Genomic DNA, 22,936 nt, shown 5'->3' on the forward strand with positions numbered 1-22,936 from the left:
TAGATAAGGGCTTCCTTCTAAAAAAAACCCCACTGGTTGTGCTGACAAAGGCATTGCATTACACATATGTTAATATATCTAGTGTAAGCATTCTTACGTCTAGTTCAACCAACATCAAGCTCAAATGACCAAGAATGCATGATAGTAAAAATCCATAAAGGCAGACATATAGAGAATATAGAGAGAATAGTATATAGCTTCAGCAGCAACAAGGCAAAGTCTGAGATGAAAAGCAGATATAGTCTCCAGAAGGAGTAGATGCTATAGCCACCCTGTGTCTGCAACGCTTCTTTACAGTTCCGTTTAAACGTTTGCTGTCCCATATCTGCAGCAGGAGTTTGCGTAATTAACAAAATGTTGCATAGTGAACAAAATGTCTTAATGGCAGCAGTTGTGTGTGTCTTTTGGTGGGGATGTTCCTCCTCTCCCTGCATTAGTCTGCTCCAGCGAGGCTATGTCTATTCCATGTAATATGATAGTGCACCACTGTTATGCTTTAAGCATTGAAGCTGGCAGTTGCTAGTGTCGTGGTGCCAGCTTGCTCTCTTGTCCTCAAAGCATGACTGTGGTGCAGCGCCACTGGCTATGATATGCTGCTTCCACAGCACTCATTTGGGCACTTTAGGGGAAAGTGTATGAACTTCTAACTGCTGTGTTGCAGTTAGAAATAAAAATCTAGCCCTAAAACAAAAATGTGTGCAAACATTTCTATTTTTCCCCATCACTTGCACAGTGAACATGGGGCACCCAGATTTTAGCTCATTGTCTTAGGAGCGAAATGCACCAAAACTGTTTTCATTCTGATGATATGAGAAGCATTTCTAGACAGTTTCGATACAGATGTTGTTTTACAAAGGGCCAACGATGTACAACTCTCTTCTTGTTGCAGGATTCAAAGTGACGTTATGCACTCGGACTACTGTGAATTTCCATAAGTTCTTGGGGGATTGCTTTATCCTTTGATTCCAAAAGTTGTAAAACACAGTAGCGCAATGGCACTTGTGGACAAACACAAAGTCAAACGGCAGCGATTGGACAGAATTTGTGAAGGTAAGCCTTGATGTAACCTATACATCTACTGAACAATTCCTAAGACTTTTAGGAAACTTGCCGATCTCACATTTCATTTTATGGAAAGCTAGTTCAGTGCTAATGCCCTCGTAGAAATACAACACAAAGCAGAGAGCTGCAGCCTGGCAATGTATTTGTACCTTGTAGTTGTAGACAATTCACATTATATGTATATATTTTTTCATGCCACTTAATATGCAAAACCTTGCCTTTATTTGGTAATGTTCAGGTGCTGGAATTATCCTACATCTACTCCTAATGTGAAAAAATTTAAGACATCCTTTGAAAATCCCAAACCCACATAACTTGGTTTGTAAAATGTAAAGCCAATTGCATTACAGTATTACTTTCTTCTCCCATTCTTCCAGTTTACATTTGGCTGCTTTTTTCACTAATGGGAGAAGTCAACATTTTATTTGTTTATTTCAACATTTATGACAAAATCACCCTTGGTTTAGAGATAAAAATACAAATCTCAACAAAATAAATCAATCCTAACAATAAACAAAATAAGCAGAGAGTTAGGAAACACATAATAAAAACTACCTCGACAACAGCGGAATGCTAGCCTTGAACATTTGTTGCAGTAACTTCTATGAAGGCAAAGAAATGTTGTTGCTGCCAAAAATAGATCTCCGTATCAGGTTTCCTTCTATTATTCCATAATATCAGCTTCAGCTTGCCTCCATGGTTCTGAAAAGCATTTCCCTGTCTTTGCCAGCACCAGCCAGTGATGTGAAGTGGACATGAGAAAATGCACATTTTGTAATGAATTCCTGGGCAATGCTTAGGTGTGTGGTGTCGTGTGGGGAGGTTACTTCCCATGGTGTTGTCTTTTTAGTGGCAGTCCTGCCCTTCTCTGCAATATGTGGTTCTTCCCCAAAGCTCAAGAAAAGCGCGTGAGGTGGTTGTAGATGTACAGTCTTACCTTGAAAGTCGAATGGAATCCATTCCGGAAGTCCAAAGCACAGCTTCTGATTGGCTGCAGGAAACTCCTGCAGCCAATCAGAAGCCGCGGAAAACCCACTGGACATTTGACTTCCAAAAATAGTTTGCAAACCAGAACAGTCACTTCCGTGTTTGCGGCGTTTAGGAGCCAAAACATTCAGGAACTAAGCTGTTCCAAAACCAAGGTACGACTGTCATTAGTTAGTTATTTGCTCACCATCATCATTGGTTTATCTCCATACTGCTTTTTTGGCCCTTCAAAGCTGTGAACAGTGTCTTATGTAAGATAATACAATCAAATTATAGTAAATACAACTACAAAAAAGGACCACGCAGTAAATCAATAAAAATATAAAATAGCAGCAACCCAGGCACACCATGAATTAAAACTTGTATACCTTCATGGGGTTCATGTGTGCTCTCCCCACTAACACAGCTGCCATCCACAAACAATGGGACACACAATAGACTTTTCTCTGGAAACAGCTGCAGGCAGTACTCCCCCCCCCCCGGGGGGGGTACTCACCTCTTTTTGTGGGGGGAAGGGGGTTATAAAGTGTGGCACTTACTGTAACAACTTCACGGTGAGTATCCTCACCTATTTTTCTAGGGGGGGAAGCACTGACTACAGCTGTGGCAAAGTTATTACAGTTGCTGTCCAGGGCAGGGCTAGCTGGCTCAACCTTTGGCTTCCCAACAGGCTGTAGTTCCCCAGGAGCAGGCACGTTAAAGAAAGGCTGGAGTTGGTATTCAGCTTCTAGCTGGCAGTGGTCCTGTTTCTGCTACCTGCCACCTCTCAACCCACAGCAGCTTCTAAATAAACAGCTCTTTCAAAATTGCAGTTGTTCTCTGGGGTGGGGCTGTCTAGCCGAAACTTCTGGCTTCTCAGCAAGGCTGCGCAGTTTCACATGGCTCTTCTTAGAATAGGAAGAACACATATTCTCTTTCTGAAAAAGGAAACGTGGCAAAGTGTTGAGATTTCAGCTCGGTAAGGATTTTTGTTGGTTTGAATAATCAGAATTGAATTACTGCTGGCAATGAATTCACCTGGGCTATAAGGGTGCATGTAAACTTATGGCCACATGTATTGTGTCGATACTGTAGTGTTTTTTAGAGATGATTTTTCTCTCTATAAAAGAGCCATAATTTTTGACTGAGAACTTCAGCTTTTGTGCCTCAGGTTGCATTAAAAACCGTTGGAGAGCGTATTAACAGTCAAGGATAGTCTGCCATGGATTGCCATATTGCTCAGCATTTTAAAAGTAATGTTAAATAAATAAAACAGGCACTCCAGGAAATTAAGACTAGGATTTTGTAGTGACACTTTCCTTGCTCAACAGCTTTGACAGTATATGGTGATGACCAAGCATAATGAGAACTTCTGTGCACATGAGTTTGAGATCAATCAAAATGCAAAAGTGATTGCAACTAGACAGGCTTTTTGTGAGGTATTGTTGTTGGCAAAATAAGTCTGGGAAAAAAGTCTGAAAGAAATTATATAAACATAGATAAATTTAATGCTCCTTCAGGTCCCGTCCCCCAAAGTGTATGTCTAGATGTTTTTTGAAGTAGGGATCTGTTACAGCTTAGATTTTGGGGATTTGTTTCATTGCGGTTGGACAACTGCAGTCCACAAAGCACTGCTCCTGTTCCGTTCTTCGTTGTCTTAATGGGTTTGTGCAGGATAATTGTTTGGTGTGAAACAAAACACTGTTAGTAGTTAATCTATCTCTGCTGCTGGTCTAGACAGTGTATCTCTTATTTACTTATGAGGCAAATAAAAGTAGTGCCAGGATCGACAGTGTCAGACTTTCTAATGGGTTCACTGATACGTCTGCATGATGAGAGTTGCTGGTCATCTTATAAATGTTTTACAGGCAGTGGGCAGGGGGAGAAAAAGAACAGAGGGACATTCAATGAGCCAGAGCTTAAATCATGTCTTCTAAGTGATTACCTACATCTAAGGGTGCAGTCTGTGTAGAAAGATTGCCTCAGCCATAAGGAATTCTAGAGAAAATGAACCTAGGCATGGATTGTAAAATTTGAACATTTAGAGACTGAGGCAGAAGTTTTATTTTTAAAACACAAAACCTTGTTCTCTTAGAAATATGCAAATATAATTATAATTTACAAAGAGTGCTGTGGGACAAGCTTTTGTAGGCAACAGTCTGTTTTATTGGACAGATAAAGAAAGCTAAGTTCTTTTTTAAAAAAAGAAAAACACTGGAGCCATTCAAGATATTTTGCTGTCCGAGGCAAAAGACAAGATGACCTTCCACAATAAAAAGTTGAACAGACAAGCAGTTGAATTTTACTTCAACAGTGGCATTGTGAAAGCATCTGCTGACATACCTGAAGGCAACAGGTGAGCTTAGGTGGTGCAGGGTAGGCTGTTTTACACTGCCCAGCATTTGGCTTCTCACACTGTCAGTGGTAGGCCTGACCCTGAGATGTGAGGTATTTGCTAGCATTTAAGGTACCATATGATTCTTCAGCCTTTTTTTTTTTTTTTTTTTGCTACAACAGTTGTTTTTGTTTAATGTTTTGTGCTCTTATTCCACTCTACACTCACACACCTTCACCCATTACTTCTAAGTTTGCCTTGAATTATTTAGCCATTACTCGAGAGTAGGCTGATGCTAGTGACAGTTGTCCACATACAAGCCTCCTGTGAAACACATTATTGATACTGATATCTCTTGGAAAGCCATGTTCTCTATCATACAGAAGTGAATTTTAAACTCAAAGCCGAGAGCTCATAGTTGTGGCAGCAAAAAAAAAGGGGGGGGTGTCTTCGTTTCATCATGTAATAACAGAAAAATGTTAAAGCCATTCCACCTGTCAGCTTAATTAACCCAATCAAAATTGGGTTTATCTTCTCCAGAGCAGAGCAAAAGTATGCTTCCTTTGTAATCCTGAAAAAAATGCTGACAACTGCCAGAATTGTATTGCAGAAGGGAGAGGGCTGTGCTCCTACCCATCAGAATGCCATAAACACGCAGGTGTAGTACTCTATCTCATCTCTAAAGCAGACTTTGAACCTGACTTAAAAGGGTTCTATCAGGCGGCTTTAGATTTTTCAAAAGCCACCCTTCCAGTTTGATGTTTGCTATCAGATGTGGTTGCTAAGTGTACAAGAAACTTAGGAGGATCAGAGGACAAACCAACCCACAAAGCATTAGATACAATTGAAGTTTAGATTATTTTCCTCTGAACAATGGATTTTACGAGTCTTCCTTTTCCGTCTGTTTTTTCTGGCCAATATTTCTCTCTCTCTAATCTGTAAAGGTGCAGTTTACATAAACCCAGAAATCCATTTGTCGTTTGCCAAGTACGTTTGCAATTTTAATTACACTGAAGGGATTTGCTGCTGTCACACACCGCACAACATGCTTTTGCAACTGCTATTAAAACATGGGAAAAACAGATTATGACTAAATGCAATTAAGAAGTACTTTAAAAATAATACTGAAAAATAATTTTTCATGGATAAGGATCATGGGTTTTCAATTCATTTCAAATTTTTCTGTGACTGTTTTGGTTGATTGTGGATAATGATTATTGTATAATGTTGAAAAGATCCAGCTTTTTACCTGGTGCAATATACTTAGATATCTTAAACCATTATAAGGAATAATGGTGGCTGATGAGACTTTTCCCTGCTTTAAATCTTCTTTGAGGTCGTTATAATCAGTAGAATGGATTAAAAGAAATACTTGTTAGTCCAAAGGTAATATGCAGTGCAGCATAAAATGTACCATTTTTTATGTATATGCTTATCACATCTTATTTCGGGGGGGGTGGGGAATGACCATTTGCTAAAGGTTATTGCTTTCATTGCTATAAGAATTAGCCCAAAAAGATTAGCCTGTTACACACAGAAATTGAGAACATCCAAGGATTCAGGTTCAATGCATTAATGCTTAAAAAAAGTAAGACAAGAATATCTGGGCAAACATAAGTTTGGCATTGCTGTTTAGTGACCATTACAACTGGGTGAGATCCTGTTGATTGGTCCCTGCTCCTGCCAACCTAGCAGTTTGAAAGCACAAAGTGCAAGTAGATAAATAGGTACCGCTCCAGCAGAAAGGTAAACGGCTTTTCCATGCACTGCTGTGGCTCACCAGAAGTGGCTTAGTCATGCTGGCCACATGACCTAGAAGCTGTACACCGGCTCCCTTGGCCAATAAAGCGAGATGAGCGCCGCAACCCCAGAGTCGTCCATGACTGGACCTAATGGTCAGGGGTCCCTTTACCTTTACCATACCCTATTCTTAGTTCTTGCTTTGTGATAAGTTGTTATGGATGGGAGGGTATGGATGGGAGAGTGCTGGGACAGTTCTCAAGATGGGGATCATAGCATAGCCATGCATCAGCTTACCATTAGTAATTATATTGAGACTACAGAATGATAAACACATAGGAAATCAGGTGGATTCCTTTAATGGCTGGCATTTAAAATTCCAGAAACAAACATTAGAGATTTAAATGAGTTTGCCCTGAAGTACTTGTGTATAGAAGGAAAAGACTATGATGATATGCTAAATTGCTGTGAATGAGTCCAATTGGTCAGCATCATACAGGAGTGATAAGAATAACAATTTGTATTAAGCTGCAGGTACAGGTTTTGAGTCATGCTGGTATTACTTCTGTATCTTTATTATTCCCTAGCCCAGTTTTAATCACTCTGTTTTGAGAAGTGTAGCGTTCAAAATGTCAGGATGCGAAATGTTGCAGCATGCTGGCAGTCCTATGAAATACATATCTTAATACAACTACAGACCATGCACACTGCGTGTGCTCCGTAAGAACTTTTTAGCAGAAGTCTTAGACCACTTCTTCTTCCACATGGCCCAGAATAGCAATGCATACAGGTGTAGTGGTCAACGGCACTGTATCACGGGAAAGGGGGGGGGAGAGTTCACTTCCTGTCTTGTGCACTCTGGTGCTAGTGGTGATTTGGGGCATCAGCCACTGCTACTGTTTGTGCCTGCACCAACAGCATAAGACTCCAAGCCGACCTCTGATCCCCTGTAATCCTTGTTCTCTCTCTCTTGGCTTCTGAAGAGAAAAGAGCCTGGCTTGGCTGGGAAGCAGAACTGTAGAAGGCAGCAGACTGCCTGCAATCCCTGTTAGCAAATAAATGGTAGTTTGCACTGGTAGTGTTTATACCTCATTGAATTCATTTAAAATCCAGGATAGATTAATCTTTGTAAGTGGCTAACCTTTGGCCCACCAGACATTTATGGGTTCCAACTTCCACCGACCCTAATCATCACTGTCAATGATGATGGAAATTGTTGTCCAACAGCTTGGGTGTGGGTGGGTGGATAAGTCAGCCACCCTTGCCTGGCAGGATTTTAGCCCACTCTTACAGATGGCCAGACTAGTTAGTAGCAGTATATATGTAGTTAGAATGAATGCTCCCCACAGGTTTAAGTGAAATTCCCTTAACCCGCAAAGGAGATGCTACATAGGCTTCAAAGGAGGCAGATGTGCAGTCATTTCTATGTAATTCTCCAAACTGTGCACCTGTTGCTCCCTTTTCTTACAGCATCTAAAGTTTGAGTACAGAGAAATCTATATGAGGAAATTTAGAGTATGAGATAGACGTGACACAAGCTGTGTAGATAAACATCTTGTACATTACATTTGGTGAAGCGTAAAACAGGTGAATGAAGCCCTGACAACTCGCCGAGCTTTACCTCTTTTGTAACAAAGGCAGCAATAAAGAGAGAACATAATTTTGCTTGCGTTTTTCTCAACACACAATTCCAAAATGTTTATTGTGTCTTGTTTTTTAAAAAAACAGACTTGGTTTTCATGTTACATGCTGAAAAGTATAGACAGATCCTGGGAAACATTTAAATATCTACATAGGAAGCTGCAATGTTCTCTAGGCAGAGTACTTGTTAACATGCTGTATTATGCCAAGTCAGGCATTGGTTAGTCTACTTCAGCGCTGTCAAAGCTGACTGGCAGCAGATCTTAAGGATTTCAGGCTGGAGTCTTTTCCGAGCCCAGTCTAGAGAAGCTGTGGGTTGAGGTTGGATCCTTTTGCATGCACTCGTACCATTGAGCCACAGCCCCTCCCCAAGATGCTCTAATTCTGTGGGTGTCTAACCCCCAAAGTGGAAATCAGATATCTCTGGTAGGATTCAGAATTAATTAAATGTGAAACACAGGGCAGAGTTGGGGTTTTCTTCGTAGTCATGTTGTAGCTCCCAAGCCATTTTGTATTCAAGAATAAATCTCTGCAATCACTAGAAGCCTCTAGCTCTGTTAAACAAAAAAGAAAGTTTGTATTCTGAAGCTGTGTGCATTTGACTAGCTTTGTGGAGCAGAAGCACCTTTCCTGCTACAGTAGTTCACTAATATACAGATATAACAAGGGAGGAGGTGGCCCTGGTACAAGAGGAAGTATCTTGTTTCCCTTTAGACATAAGGGAGTTCACACTGTTAAAAGAAATTTAGTTGGTTTTGTTAAATAAGAAAATGTTCTTGAAATGGCTGTGGACTTGCATCACCCTCCCCCCGGGCTGCCTTTAAGGTTCTAGGACAATACATATAGAAAAGAGTGGAATAAGCACTCATTCTTGAATTAATTTTTTTTTTTAAGGTTTAACAACTGTTCCAAAAGTTCTCCAGGAATTTGTGTGTGTTTGTAACCCACTACAGACACTACCCAATAGCAGCTTGCGAAAACCATAACCACTGTGTATACCTGTGTATTGCAGCAGTGTTCGTTTCCTTCTTGGAAACAAGTTTTGGCTAAGCTTAAAAGTGCCATGGAAAATGACAAAACCTGTTAAACCAGGACTGTGGTAGGCACAACAAATGTTATTTTGTCACAGGGAAAGGGATATTTACAGTTGTGCTGTCAGGTTTTTCAAAAAAAAAACAAACCCACTGTTGTCTATACACAGAGGCATGCTCTATGACAGATGTGAAGTGGAGACTACAAAAATGTGAAAGATCCTTTGGATTTAAAATCATATATGGACTAATTTTACCTTTAAGGCTTGTTCTTTTAGAAGCATGTGCTCTCGTTACCCTGGGGACGTGTTTTCCAGTACCTCCAAGATAAGGAGATATTCCCAAGAAGAACTCTCATGCTGGCGCTGCTCCCCATACCAGCACAAACTCTTGAAAAACTGAGCTAATGGTCCTGTTGGTGCCACCGCCTCTGACTGCTGCCCAGTTGTCGTTGACCCATGACAGGTCCTTCTTGGTGACAGTTCCCCACTGCCTGGCGAAGTGGGTGGTCTGTCTCCCTCAATACTGACTTTCAGGAGGAATATGTTAATAACATTTCTCTTTACCCAGACATTTGACAGCTAAAAGATACCGGCATTTGCAGTCTTAAAATGAGCAGTTGTGAAATACATTTAAAAGCCATCACATACCCTCACAGTTGCTAATTTTTAAATTGTGTTTTAAATTTAATGTTTTAAATTGTGTTTGGGGGGAAAGGGCGGGAAAGAAATCTAATTCATAAATGCTTTTAGTGGCTGGGGTGTCGGATTTCTGGATAGAAGTGCCAGAGGTCATCTTACTTTGGCAGCAAGGGAAGAGAGGACATCTTTTTTTTGCAGTGGTGTGCCAGAGCCCACCTATAAAACTGGAAGGAAATTGATGCCATCTTGGTCCTAATATGGTGACAAATAGAGGTATTATAGGTTTTCTCCCCCACAGTGAATGAAGGAGAAAACTACCTTTTATTCATTAGACCGTATTGAAACCTAAATTTTCTGTTCTAGGCATATTTTCTTTTTCAGTTCTTTGAACATACGACAACATTGTACAGATAAATAATGTAACCCTTGGGCACTGTATGGTCTTTTAAAAATCCCTGGGATAGCTCAGCCACTAGAACATGAAACTCCTAATCTCAGGATTGTGGGTTTGAGTCCCACATTGGGCAAAAAGATTCCTGCGTTGCAGAGAGTTGGAACAGATGACCCTTGGGGTTCCTTCCAGCACTATAATTCTGTGATTCTAATCATGCTGCCCCCCTAAAGAAACACTTCTTCCCCATGCTTAACCCCCCCCCCCAGCTGGCCTTCAGTGGCTGGTTAGGATTGCTATATAGGAAACTTATTTATTTTGGTTTTTTAAAATTTAAAAACTGCATCCCAGTTTGTTTCACCACAAACATGTGCAAATGTCATTCTAGTAACTGAGTAGCACTACCCAAGAGAAGCCTTTAGACTAAAGCTATTAAGCTTTTCAGTAAAAGCATATAATGAAAAATTATTCTGATTTATACAGACAGGTCAAGGATCAATATTCTGACAATTATTAATAAACCAAACTTCTCATGCCTGATCTGTAGTGTGTTAGATAAATCCAGGCTTTTATTGCAGGATTGTTTCCAAATTCTTTTAACACTCAAAATGAGTTTTTAACTGAATATCTAGTAATTTTTGGGTAGACCGTTTTAGATTCTGGAGAAAATGATTTTCAAAGATAGCTCAGAATAATTTTTCATGGATATCTGAGAGACATGAAATCTGTTGAAGACTATATGCTCCTTTTTGGAGGCCAAACACATTTATTATTGGGTAGCTACACTGCTTAATTAATATATAGGTTACACAATCCGTATTTTGAATAGTATTGGGTTGAATGTAATGAGGCTTGCTCCCAAATAACTAGGTTTATGATTGCAGCTTTAGCCAGGAGAACATTGATTCTGCTACTCTTACAAAAGACTCAAAAGGTATTAAAAAACAACCTCATATCAACATTAACGACGCAAAATCTAGTAGCATTAACAGAGTTTGATAGGGAAAGACAAAGGATGCTACAGAAGTAAAACAAATTTAAGGAAATCAGTCTTCATTCCATTAAAAGTAAAAACAGAAAACTACTTCTAAAAATGACTTGAAAAAAATGTTTCATTTTCTTAGGTATTTTCCTTCACTGACTAAATAGGTGACAGGCTAGTTACTGTGCCCACATGCCTAGGCTAAAACTCATAAACCTCATTCAAAGAACTAGACTTTCTGACAGCTGCCTGTCATGTATTCTCTAATTCTTATTAAGGCAAGAAAACCTCTTCCAATATATTTGACTTTCAAGCAGTTGCATGTCATAAATATTCTAATAATACTAATGCAAGAATAATCTAGTAGAGGGCAGTTTTTAAATGTGTTGCATTTGTATGTGAAATTCTTAAGTGTGTGATGAAGAGGATTTGTACTATTTACTGCAGGGGGGGTGGGGGGATTACTACGACATCCTGTCTGTATTTGGGTCAGAAATATAGCCCAGAGGTATTTGTATGATAGATGCATTAGACTGCATTAGTGACTTAGCTATCATAATAGCAAAATACGCCATCATGTGACGACTTGAGCTTCAAACATTTTATTGTGGATTAGCCCTAGAAATGCACAAGATGACCTAACAACCACCAAAAGAAGGTGACTGTTGTGCTATTTTTTCTTCCTCAAGATCTCAGCCTAACACTTGCATGCATATCTGTACTTTTTATGGAGAAAGGAAACAAGATTATCATTCAGTATGTTCTGTAGTTTTAATGTACACAACATAGCATAGCAAATGTGTTGGTGAATCTTTTTTTTAAATGTTCTAGCAACCAGGATTCAAGATAGCAAGGGCTACTTGCATTCTGTTGACTATTTTAAAGTTGACTATTATAAAGTGTTTCTTGTAATTTTCTTAAATATTAATGAAGTGTAAAAATGTTCAGTAGGTTTGAAAAGACCAAATACTGTACATCTGTCTTATCCCTTCCACCTCTTAGTGTCCACATTAACATTGAAGTGATAAAAATATAATAATTGTGTCTGCTGTGCATAAAGTATGTGTGTTGTGTGCGTTTAAATAGTGTACCGGTGAACAATATGTAATGTCCATTCTCTTCTTTCAGCTTTGTAATACTAAGACTTGAGAGCCTTTCATCCTCCCTTTTCTGTGACCTCTTCTCAGGTCTTAAAATTATAAATTCCAGATTACACCTTGGCAATTTTCTTTCCTGGGATGATGAAAGGATTTGAGAATTATGGTAATAATATGAAGAATCGTTTTGGAGAATAATTAGTGGAGTTAATTTCAAACTGGTCTCTCATCTTCCCTGTCCCTTCCCCTGATCCCCCAGTAATTTTTCAAAAAATGTGCAGTGTTCATCACATGTTTTCCCAATACCTAGATTGTTTCTACTCATGATCTTATATATTTGTATATCTTGCTTCAGCCTTGTTTGGGGCCAGCATGCCTGCTCCTATTTAATTTGTCTTTAGCTCTGTATAGTGGATTAGCATTTCATCAGAATGGATTAAGATTGAATTGACATTGAAGCTCCCTTGCCACTCTCCCCACCCCCTTTATTTTCCTGCCATGGGAGAGGGAAGGTAAAATCTTAAAGGAATCCTGTGTTATGCATAGAAAACAAATAAATATAAATAGCATGTAGTAGCTATGATCAGAGGAAGAATATATACAGAGGTGTCTGGGTCAGCCAGTGCAGTAGGTTGCATCAGGCTCAATTGGTGTCACATGGAACAAAAGCTTTAGGGGCTTTATTTATCCCTTAATCCCCACACACTGTTTGACTAGTTGTCCATGTGAGCAAGCCATCCCAAGCAGGAAGGGATAAACCATCTGGATTAAGTGCAGCATCCCTTTTCTGTTTCTGAATTGTACAGGAAAGACCTTTCCATTCTGCAGTTTTTGGAGCCAGGCTGGGTTACTGTTGGGTCTTTCTGTGTTTTGTCTACTTATGTTTCGAAGAATTAATAATTCAGGCAACACTTTGAAATCGTAAACCACCTGTTGGGCTGTTTCTTGAAGCTGCAGAAGGATTCAAATACAGTGCATTTTGTTTGTTTGTTTTTGCTTTTTTTATGCGTGTAACTGAAGCTTTAACAAGAGAGCTTGCTTGCCATTATTTAAGCTGAACATTGCTGTGTACCAATGCCAATTCCAAGCAAACACATTGGCCGCTCTCAGAGCTGGGATGCTGCAGGATGGTATGAAGGCAATTGGGAGAATGAAAGTTCGTTCGACTACCAGAGACCTCCGGGAAGAAGGAATTCTTTAACCTACGGTGGTGAGGGAGTTTGGTATGAGCAGCCAACCCAAAGACCACACGATATCATCTTGCAGGGAGGTGCGGAACTGAAGCAGGAGCCATATCCATACCAGGAGCCAGTTTTTCACCAAGGTCCTTTGCGGAAAGGTTCCGTCCCTGAGTTTTCTTACTACGACAGACAGCCTACAATGTCTGCACGAAGTTCCTTGCCACCTCAGGATTACTACAGTGACCCTTCGCTAGCTGCCAGATCACCTAAAGATCCACGCTACTATAGAGACCACATGATTAACAGACCATTACCGAATTATGGCAGATTGGCTTGGGATCAGATGCAAGTCCGGTCACCTGCCCCGCATGAAGCCAGCCGCATGTATAGAGATCCAATGACTAAGATGGTCCCCGAGGCACAGAGGATTCGAAACAGAGATCCTTCTCATGCAAGATATGGTGTTGAACCTCCGATGCCCAGGTGTGGGGCAGAACCTCCAGCATTCCTGAACCGGCCAGCTTATAATGACACAGTGGACAGATCTATAGATGCTGCAGCCAGTAGGCAAGTTACCCCAACATGTTTGGTAGTTGATCCAAACTCAACGGCAGCTCTTGATGGAAGCATAAACCGTGGTTATGGACCAGTCCGGGAGACGGTCGGTGCAAAAGCTCCTTATGACAGCTGCGAAACAGCCACAACTCCTTCACAAGCTCAGGTGCCTCCACCTTTCCCAGGACAAGACATTAAAAGGAATGTGGATCCAGAGTTCTTGGCACTTCTGCGTTCTGAAGGAGTATCCGAAAGCACGCTCAATGCCTTGCTGCAGCAGGGATTTGATTCTCCAAGCATGCTGGCGATGATGGAGGAGAATGACATAAAATCAGTTGCTCCGAATCTAGGGCAGGCGAGAGTGCTTTCTAGAATTGCCCATATTTACAAAGCAGAGATGCAGATGCAGAGGCAGGAAAGGAAAAGCACCATCATCCGTCCCAGACACAGGTCTAACAGCTTTAGTCACCGAAGTGAATTGCTCCAGAATGAGTATATGATGCACCCAGCCACCAGCCCAATGGCAGATGGTGCAGTGATGCACCCACCTGCAGCTGCTTCTATGCAGCCCGTGTCCCCAAGAGTAGCAGAAATAACTCGCCGTCCATCTAGTGCTCCGACACAACACCTTCTAGAAACTGCAACTTACCCTGCGTCTGGCTTGCCCCATCAAGGTGCTCCTTTTCTTCTCAACTCTGGATACAGTGCTTCTGGCCCGTGCAATATGCACACCCGACAAGCAACTGGCTATACTGCTCCAGCTGGAATAGCCATGAATGCACTGCAAACAAATCCACACCCAAGTCCCAAAACAGCATATTCGACCACATACACAGTACCCATGGAGCTGATGAAGCGGGAAAGGAATCCTCCATTGTCCCCAATGCACAGTCCTCACAACAGCCCCCAACTCATTCGAAAACAAGGAACCCAAATGGAGCCCAACCTGGTGCCAGCAGGACCAAGTTTTCCAATGCAGCACTCTCCATATCAGAAAACCACAAGGCGCACAGGGCCACCAGTCATTGTCTCCACCATGGCATCGCCTGAACCAAGTAATTACTTTAAAGTATATTACTTTATATGGTTTCTTTTAGAATTGTTGTATTCATGTTTAATTACTGGGAGGGGGAATCAGCATACCAATAGCCTTAGAAATAAACTGTTATATATGTATATATTCTTACCTGCACCAACCTGAAGAGTCATTAATCTACCTGGTATATAATAAATAATTCCAGCATGAGGATGCACAGTGTGACTTAATTTAGCTTTTTTAAAAAATTTCTTAGTTCACAGCAGATAAAAATGGCAAGTGTGCCAAACCATCATTTCACAGTGACACTTGCAGCTTCTGTTATTTGCAAGGGACATAAGATTAGATACTAAACACTTTCTAGGGCAATTAGGCTGAAAGGTTTCATTTTTAGACTGATTTCCCCTAGTTGTTATCAGCACAAGTGTGCTTTTCAGAAGAAACAGTTAGTGTTTCCTTGATGAAATTTATCAAGTAACTTATCAAGTAACTAATGATGTGATCCTGGAACTCCCCAGCTTGGACAGTAATCATTATTCCTTTTGGATTGATTTTTTCTTTTTTTCCTTTCTTTATTCAATAAGATTTTTCAAATAAAACACTATGCTGTTGATTTCTTATTGGAATTACTTATGGCTATAGAAGCAGTTAACAAAATAAGTCTGCATTTAATGCTAAAGTCAATCATTAACCACTAGGTAAATAAATACTTTGTGGTGGGGGTTATTTGTTATGTTATGTTACCATGTTATTATTTTTGGGGGTTTTTATACTGCAAACCATCATCCTTGGATGAAGGGCAATATAGAAACTAATTAATTAAAAGGTGGGAATGCTCCTAAAATTCCTTTCCTGCCTACAGGTTTTATAAGCTGTATAGAGAATGCATAAACTGATAAGTTTCTAACATTGATGAAGCTAAGCACATATATATATAGTCCATGGAATTAAATTTGCAATGAAAGAAAATAACTGGCAGATAACCCTTAGCATGGGTTACATTCAATTAAAACCCAGTGAAAACATTTGCCATCAATGAAATTGTAGAAATTGCCTCAGATTAGTAAATTGTATAATTTGACTTGTGCCTAATGCTGTGTGCAGCTACTGGGATTAAATCCCTTTAAATTAAGGGGAATTTTCTTCTAAGTAAATGTTTTTAGGATTGATCTGCATGTTTATTGAAAGTGAGTGACTTAACAAAGGACACAATCCAACCATGGTGAAGCATATTTTAAATCCAATTGATTTCAATAGGAGAATTAAGCATATACTTTAACTCACTTCTGTTATGATAAAATAGATTTAAAAGTACTTACATTTGGCTTGTGCCCCAAAGTGTACTATCTATGAGCGTAAAAACAATGTCTGAACAATGACACAGTGTCATTTTAAAAGTGGAACTGATAAAAGTTGCAATGTTCCACTTTTGCTCTTACGCTTTTTAAAGCACAGATTGCTCTTAGTTTAGATTTCATGATGTGTGAAATAAATACATATGTAGAAATACCTTGAATATATGAGAATGCCATATGTACAGATATATTAGAAACAGAGTATACTGCTTTTGAAAGTATTTGAAGCTAGGGTTGTGAAAATGCTTCATTTGCTTAAAATGATGTTTTTAGCAATGTTGGAAAGAAGAGCGCTTGTGACTGCCATTTGAACTGGGCTTGGTTGTAAATGAAAGCTTCTAAAGACTGTTCAGGTAGAACAATTTCTGAATGATTTCTTGTAAACAGATTCAGAATTTTTCAATTTGGGAGTAATAAAATGTTTTTTGGAAAGGCCAACATTTTGTCACAGCTGTTATCCACTGCATCTTTAATTGATAATCTAGTGTTCCTTCAGAAACTTCAGACATAATACAAAAAGCAAATAGCGACCCTGTGCAAGTCATACTGTAGGTAAAAGCTTCTGGTTGCTTCTGGTAGCTTGTGAGCGCAACATTTTTCAGTAGAGTTTATGCACTTTTAAGATTAAGGCAGGCGTTCTTTCTAAACATGGTGGAAATGGCTTGATCACACATTATGTGCCCTGAAAACAAATGCCTCTGAATATAGATAATATGTCGTACACTTCAGAATATCTCTCTCTTTACCGCTTAGTCCTTCATCACTCTTATTAAGACTTCAGGGATGCATATTTTGGTGGTGGTGGGGAAATCTATAGCTGTTTTCCCTTTTTAATGTGTTAGTCTGTTTATAAGACAATACTAACAGCATTGTTGAGATGTGAGCAGCCTCCTTCTTGAGTCAAACATTTTTTCTCTACAACCAATTCATTTGCATGAGGATGACATTTGTTGCTCCAGTAATTTCATCTGATAATGGCCAGCTTGCAAAGCGGATCTGAAAACATATTCCTTAATTATGTGTTGCTAAGCAACGAGAGGGTTTGGTCATAATCACAGAAAGATTATCTTTCTATTGAAGTCACTGCAAAGGTTTAGCTGAAGTAGGACCTTCTGCTAATTCCCCCCTTCCATTCTTGTTTTGTTCTATTTCTTTTTCTGTCCAAAACAATGAAGAAAGGTATTTGCCCCTCTTCTTAAAATGCAAATTTAATCTAGGAGTTAAGGTAAGATCCATTGATTACAGAAACATGGGTGAAATGAAGTTCCAGGGTATCTTAATAATGAAGAAATATAAATCTTTATTTTAAAACATTCTCAAATAATGCTCAGGAAAGGTACTTGAACAAAAGTACATGCTTATAACATTTAAAAACACAGTTGCAAGGTCATAGTCGGGGTGCAGAATTGGCCAGTGGTAGAATGTTTATATATTATCTTACATTTTCTGCTATGAGATGAATGCCAAGGGAACCTTAACTTTTTTTAAGGTATCTGAACCACAGTGTAAATGTTAGCTTAGGCTGCAGTCCTGTATGGTACTTACTTCTGAGTAGATATATATAAGATGACATTGTTAGGCTCTAATCCTACATGCACTTATTAATGTGTAAACCCCCTTGAATTCAAAGGGACTCCAAACCCTTGGGGGGGGTGTTCGTTCCAAGGCAGGAGGAGAAGCTAGACATATGTGGGCTCCAACAGATTCCGAGCCAACCTTTCACTACCATCACTTGATGGCTTCAGACATGATCGCTGCGCCAGCTCCAGGCTGGAGCAACAATTTGCCTCTGCTTCCCAACCCAGCCAGCACCAGTGGCAGGGATGCATATGGGGTAATGGCTCTGCCCCGCAACAGCTGCCCTGCAGGGGCTTGGGTTGCTCCGTTACTTTCAAGTAAACATGTAAAGGTTTGCGCTGTTAATCAGATTTCCCCCTTAAATTGAAGGGATTTCCACTCATTGGCTGCACTGTTAGCATATAAAGATCGGTTGAAGTATATAGATATCATAAGCATCTAGTGAACTTGATTTTAAAATGTAAAGATTTAATTGGTAGCTTCAGTTGTAACACACCTTCTAGAGAGCAATCCCAATTGAACCAGAGTAAGAGTTGCATCTGCGTAAACATACATAAGATTGCATTGATGATATATAAAGGATTGTAACTAATGCTGTCCATGCACATATAGAACAGATGCCTGCTTATAGACTTTTCCTCCCCCCCCCCCCCCCGCCCCAGCAGCCTCAAAATCTGTTCCCAGAGAGTTGAGGAAGAGCTGAAGTCCACCTATGCAAGGTTGGCTTCCATTGAATATCTTCAATGAGATGTATTTTAAAAATCAGTTCACTCAATTTATAGCTTCATGCCTTTCAGTTTTTGCCTTTTCAGTTACAGCAATTCAGGCTCAAGGACACTGACTTCAGCAGTAAGTTGTTATTATATATTTTGTTTAATTATGCAAGCCAATGTATCTACAACTGAGCCAGTTTCAAGGACCTTGTATTAATTTAAAGAGTCCTGAATGACATAGGTCTACTCTAGGGCACCTCAGGGACCCTTATTTCCCAGTTTGGCCACTGAGATAATCTGCAGGAGCACCACTGGTCGTCCCCTGAGTTGGCAGGGATCATTTGACAAATGCAAGGAACTGAGCCTTTAGTGTAATCGGCACAATACTGTTGAATACTCAGCCAATAGAGAATCAGCAGGTTTCAACTTTTAAATGCCCACTGAAGACTTTTCTATTCCATCAGGCCTGTTCAGGTGATTTGGAATTCATCTTTCCACAATAGCTGATTTCTGGTTTAAACTTCCTTATATGGTTTTGTGTACTGTTGTTGCAAACTGCTCTGATATATTTTATGAATAGCGGTATGGAAATATTTCTATAAATACATAAAAATATATATAATAAGATGGCATAGACAAGAAACTCAAGGAGTTGATGTGAAAACTAGAGGTAGGGAAACTGGTCTAACATCAATCTGGGAAGGGCTCATTCTTTCCAAGCTTTTTTCCTGTTTTAAAAGAAAAAAGGGGTTCGGGAATTTTTTTCTAAAATCATTACAAATCTGTTCCTGCTAGCCCTTGATTGTCTGAGCCTCCATACCCATTGCCTAACTCTCCAGCAGCAGCAGCAGCAGGCGGCATGTAGGTATGGAGGGATGTGAATGGACAAACAAGGAGGAGAGGAATAGGGCTACTCCTTGGATTTTCATTGGTCCTCAAAGCCTTACCAACACAAACTGCTCAGCTCTCAGAGCATTGTAGTTTGTCAGGGCTGCTGGGTCCTGTATAATTACAATTCTTACAATTTTTCACCAGCAGCTTTCTGTTTGCAGTCAGGTTTTTGGGCATCATTGCACTTCCACAACACTGTTGCTGCTACTGGAAGGGGATGGGGGGCAGATCAGATTTGCCAAGCTTATTTACAAGTCTAGCTGAAATTAAAGGGATTTGGGCTCATATCATAAAAGTTATGTTATTGCCAGACTGGGGGAAGCTCGCTTCCCAGCCCTTCACCTCCAATTCTGGAACTCTGCAACATCACTTACAAAGATGGGCTGTAAACTTAATTCCTTTGCCAAGCAATTCTCTCTGAAAATGTAAAAGCTTAACCTTGCTCACCCAGCATTGCCAACTGTTTTAAATGCCTTTCACGTCTGCCATAGTTTCAAGCTTTGGCTAGAAAAACACTTTGGAAAGCACACAAAAAATAAATAGAATAGTCATGAATTTAGACTTTAAAATAAACTTTTTAAATTATGAGACTTGTGACAAAGCTACAGCAGTTAGCAGTCCCACTTGTTGACAGTAAATTTACAGTTTTCAGATGTCTTTTCTGTCACTCCTTGATATGGGATGGGGAGATCAGGAGCACAGTTTAATCCTACTTTGTTTTAAGCAATTGGAGTTAGAATAATTGACGGTGCTCTGAGTTTGTACGTAACAGGAAACTGGGATTTAATCAAAAGTGAAAATAGAAGCTTTCATTGCCCTATAACAAGTGAAGAAGGAAGTTGGGGGGTGAGCCCTCAGGCCCAACCTTCACTGCAGCTTGTTCCTGATTACCGAAGTGTAGTTTATAATTATTATTGTAGGAGCCAATCCTAAGTGATGCAAGCAAGCCGGGCCAGGTTTGAGTAATACTACCAGCAAAAAAAGTGATGAACATTGTCACTTTAAATAATAGATGCCTCACAACCCGTACTTGTGGATCCTCCCTACCTAAGACTTCTAAGTTACATTTGTGTCCATAGTATATTTACAACTGATTGGCTCAGATTCAAATTTGCACTTTTTAAATTTACTTTAGTTAGTTACCTTAATCAGAAAACTCTTTAAGCCGTGTATATAATAAATAAGATAAAATCGGTAATATTTTAAAAACAACAACAAAGACAGGGAATAGCTCTCTTTCTGCTGGACCACCAGCCTGATAAATATATAATTACAACATTTACATTTGTCATCTGGGGGCAACCATTCCTTCAGACTGCCTCACTGGGAGAGATAGGAAACAGAGCTCATTTCATTAGCATTTCTGGAAGTCCAGCTCCATCAGGCACTGGGAGTAGCTTGTGGGCTGCCTTCTTCCTATTTTCTGCGTGTTTCCTCATCCCTTTTCTTGTCAGCTGCAACCATGTTTGTTTACACTTGTACTTACCAAGGTTAATGTTTGGAAACCAACTTCAAATCCTGGTTTGCTAATGAAAAGCTAACTGTGGTTAATGATAACCATTAGTCTCAGTGCTGATGTAATTTGACACCACAGTTAGTTGTGCAAAGGGAAGGTAGGTTTGAAGGAAGAATGAGGCAGCCCTAAGCCTCTTAACCATGGTTAAGGGATCAGTGGCATTATGTCTACTCAGAGCTGGTGAATGTTACTTAATGTGCACATCGGCTTGACCGACGATAACCACTAGCAACCTAGTGTTAACTTGGGTAGTGCTCATGCTTGCTGTATCCTACAACAGAAAAATGAGTAATGACAATGCAGGTTTCTAAATAATAATAAAAATTGAATGCAAATGACTTCTCCTCACTTAAGGTGTCAAAATGCTACTCGCACAGTGACCAAAGAGTATGCACAGTTTCATCTTCATAAACCACATGCAATTTTAGAGACAACCAGAATTGTCAACTCCTTGAATTATTTATTTCATCTTCCAGATGTAAAATTGCTTCACAAATTTTAATAAATACCAATCTTTGCAGTGTCCATGTAATATTTAGGAAGATATCTGAAACCATTAAATATGTGTCTTTTGTCACTAGAAACTGGTCTTCCCCATCTATGAAGTTGTAGCGGTGATACATGAGGATGTGAATAGGATGTTGATGAAAGGTGATGAATTATACTACTGAATTGTGATTAAATCACAAAGGTGCGAGCTTGACTCCCATCCTGCTTTGTTCTGAGCAGGATGCCAGCTAAATATTAGCACCTGTTCTTCACATGCTTGCATCGCAGTCAACTATCCCTCACCATCCTTGTCCTTACACATGTTCTCCATTTATATAGAGAGCCACCTGCTCTAAATCAGCCTGTTCCTCATACAGGAATTCCCTCTTTGGTGAGGTCTCCCTCACCAACAACTTCCAAAGAAGATTTAAAAACATTTCTGTACCCGGGTGGGTGATTTTTCTTAATGTATCTAAAGGCGGTTATAATCCTAGTCTAATGCTTTAATGACAGTAATTCCAAACACTAAATATTTGTACAGTATTTAAAATGTTGGAACAATTTACCAAAATGAAAATTAGAACTATTTCATGAAAAAGTACGCTAAATACGTAACAGTTTCCTATTACAGAATGCTACATTTAACCAGTATATTTTATATGAACTGTTACTTGTACCACACAGAAAACGGCAAACATTTGCTATGCCTAAGTGTCAGTTTACACTCCTGAATTTCTCCATGTGATCATGTAGGTGGGTACACAGACCCAAAGAGAGTTGGTTTGGATTATGGTTTGAATGTGATCTGGTTGGATAGCAGGAGAAAGTGCTACAAAGGTGATGGTGATGGTAACGCTCACGGTGTCAGCACCCTGTTCAACTTTTCTACATGTGGTTATGTGGATAGTTCTAAAATTACAGGTTTATGTATCAACCATCCTGCCTCATCTCCAGCAAAGTGCATGCTATTTGGTTCCCTAGAGAAAGGTACATTGTGTTTACTTTCAGATTTCCTGAGCTGTAGCAACAATTTCAAAATCTATTCATTTATTTTGAATATATTTATCCTTCCATTTCTGGGCTCAAGGGAGATCACAGTAACAAAAATATTAAATGCAATCTAAGCTAGTAAAGTCAACTGAAAGGAAACAGCACCCACCCTATAATAAACAAACAGCCAAATGCCTTGTGAACCAAGAATCCTTTTTTTTTTTTTTTTTTTTGCACCCTCTTAAAACAAAACAAAACAAAACAAAATAACAGCTCTGCACTTCCCCTAGGAGGGCACTCAGGACAGTTGTGATAAAGGCCTTGTTCCTTAAAGCGGATGTTCTTGCTTCCCATTGTGAGGGCATTTGGATCAGGGCCCAGCCTTCTGACAATAATTGCTGCCAGCCACATATGGGGAGAAGTGGTTTTATGTTGTGAGTCCTAGGCTGTGGAGGGTCTTAAAGTTAAGCATCTGCACCTTGCATTCTGTGTGAAAACAAATCGGCTGCCAGTGCTGTTGCAAAAGCTAGGATGTTCCTAGTAACTATTAAGAGCTTTGCAGCACCATATTGCACTAGCTTGCTCATATTGAGCATATTGCTATTTCACAGTAGCTGAGATACAGAGGGCTGCTTTGTGTCTTCTTCATGGCTTGGACATGCCTGAGGGAAATCTGCTTCTCCCCCCCCCCCAAAAAAAAAAAAAAATAAACAACCCCTCACACACTGGTTGTGTGGTTTGGGGGA

The 22,936-nt window shown here is 39.8% G+C and overlaps 1 protein-coding gene across 8 annotated transcripts in view; it reads left to right on the forward strand.

Annotated features, from left to right (window-relative positions):
• Nucleotides 1-22,936, forward strand: part of CTBP2 (C-terminal binding protein 2) — a 209,957-nt gene that overhangs the window by 126,892 nt on the left and 60,129 nt on the right. For 4 of the 8 annotated variants that reach the window (XM_079976584.1, XM_079976581.1, XM_079976583.1 and 1 more), the window contains one exon: nt 890-1,050. The exons of 1 other annotated variant lie outside the window; for it this stretch is intronic. In XM_079976584.1, coding sequence (XP_079832710.1) covers nt 993-1,050 — 58 coding nt within the window. In that variant the 5' untranslated portion in view covers nt 890-992. Of the gene's footprint in view, nt 1-889; nt 1,051-12,945; nt 14,678-22,936 lie in introns of those variants that run through there. 3 more of the 8 variants (XR_013839072.1, XR_013839073.1, XM_079976580.1) reach the window with 1 other exon arrangement.

The sequence above is a fragment of the Podarcis cretensis genome (genome assembly GCF_951804945.1).
Source record: "Podarcis cretensis genome assembly, chromosome: 5".
Taxonomy (NCBI): Eukaryota; Metazoa; Chordata; class Lepidosauria; order Squamata; family Lacertidae; genus Podarcis; species Podarcis cretensis.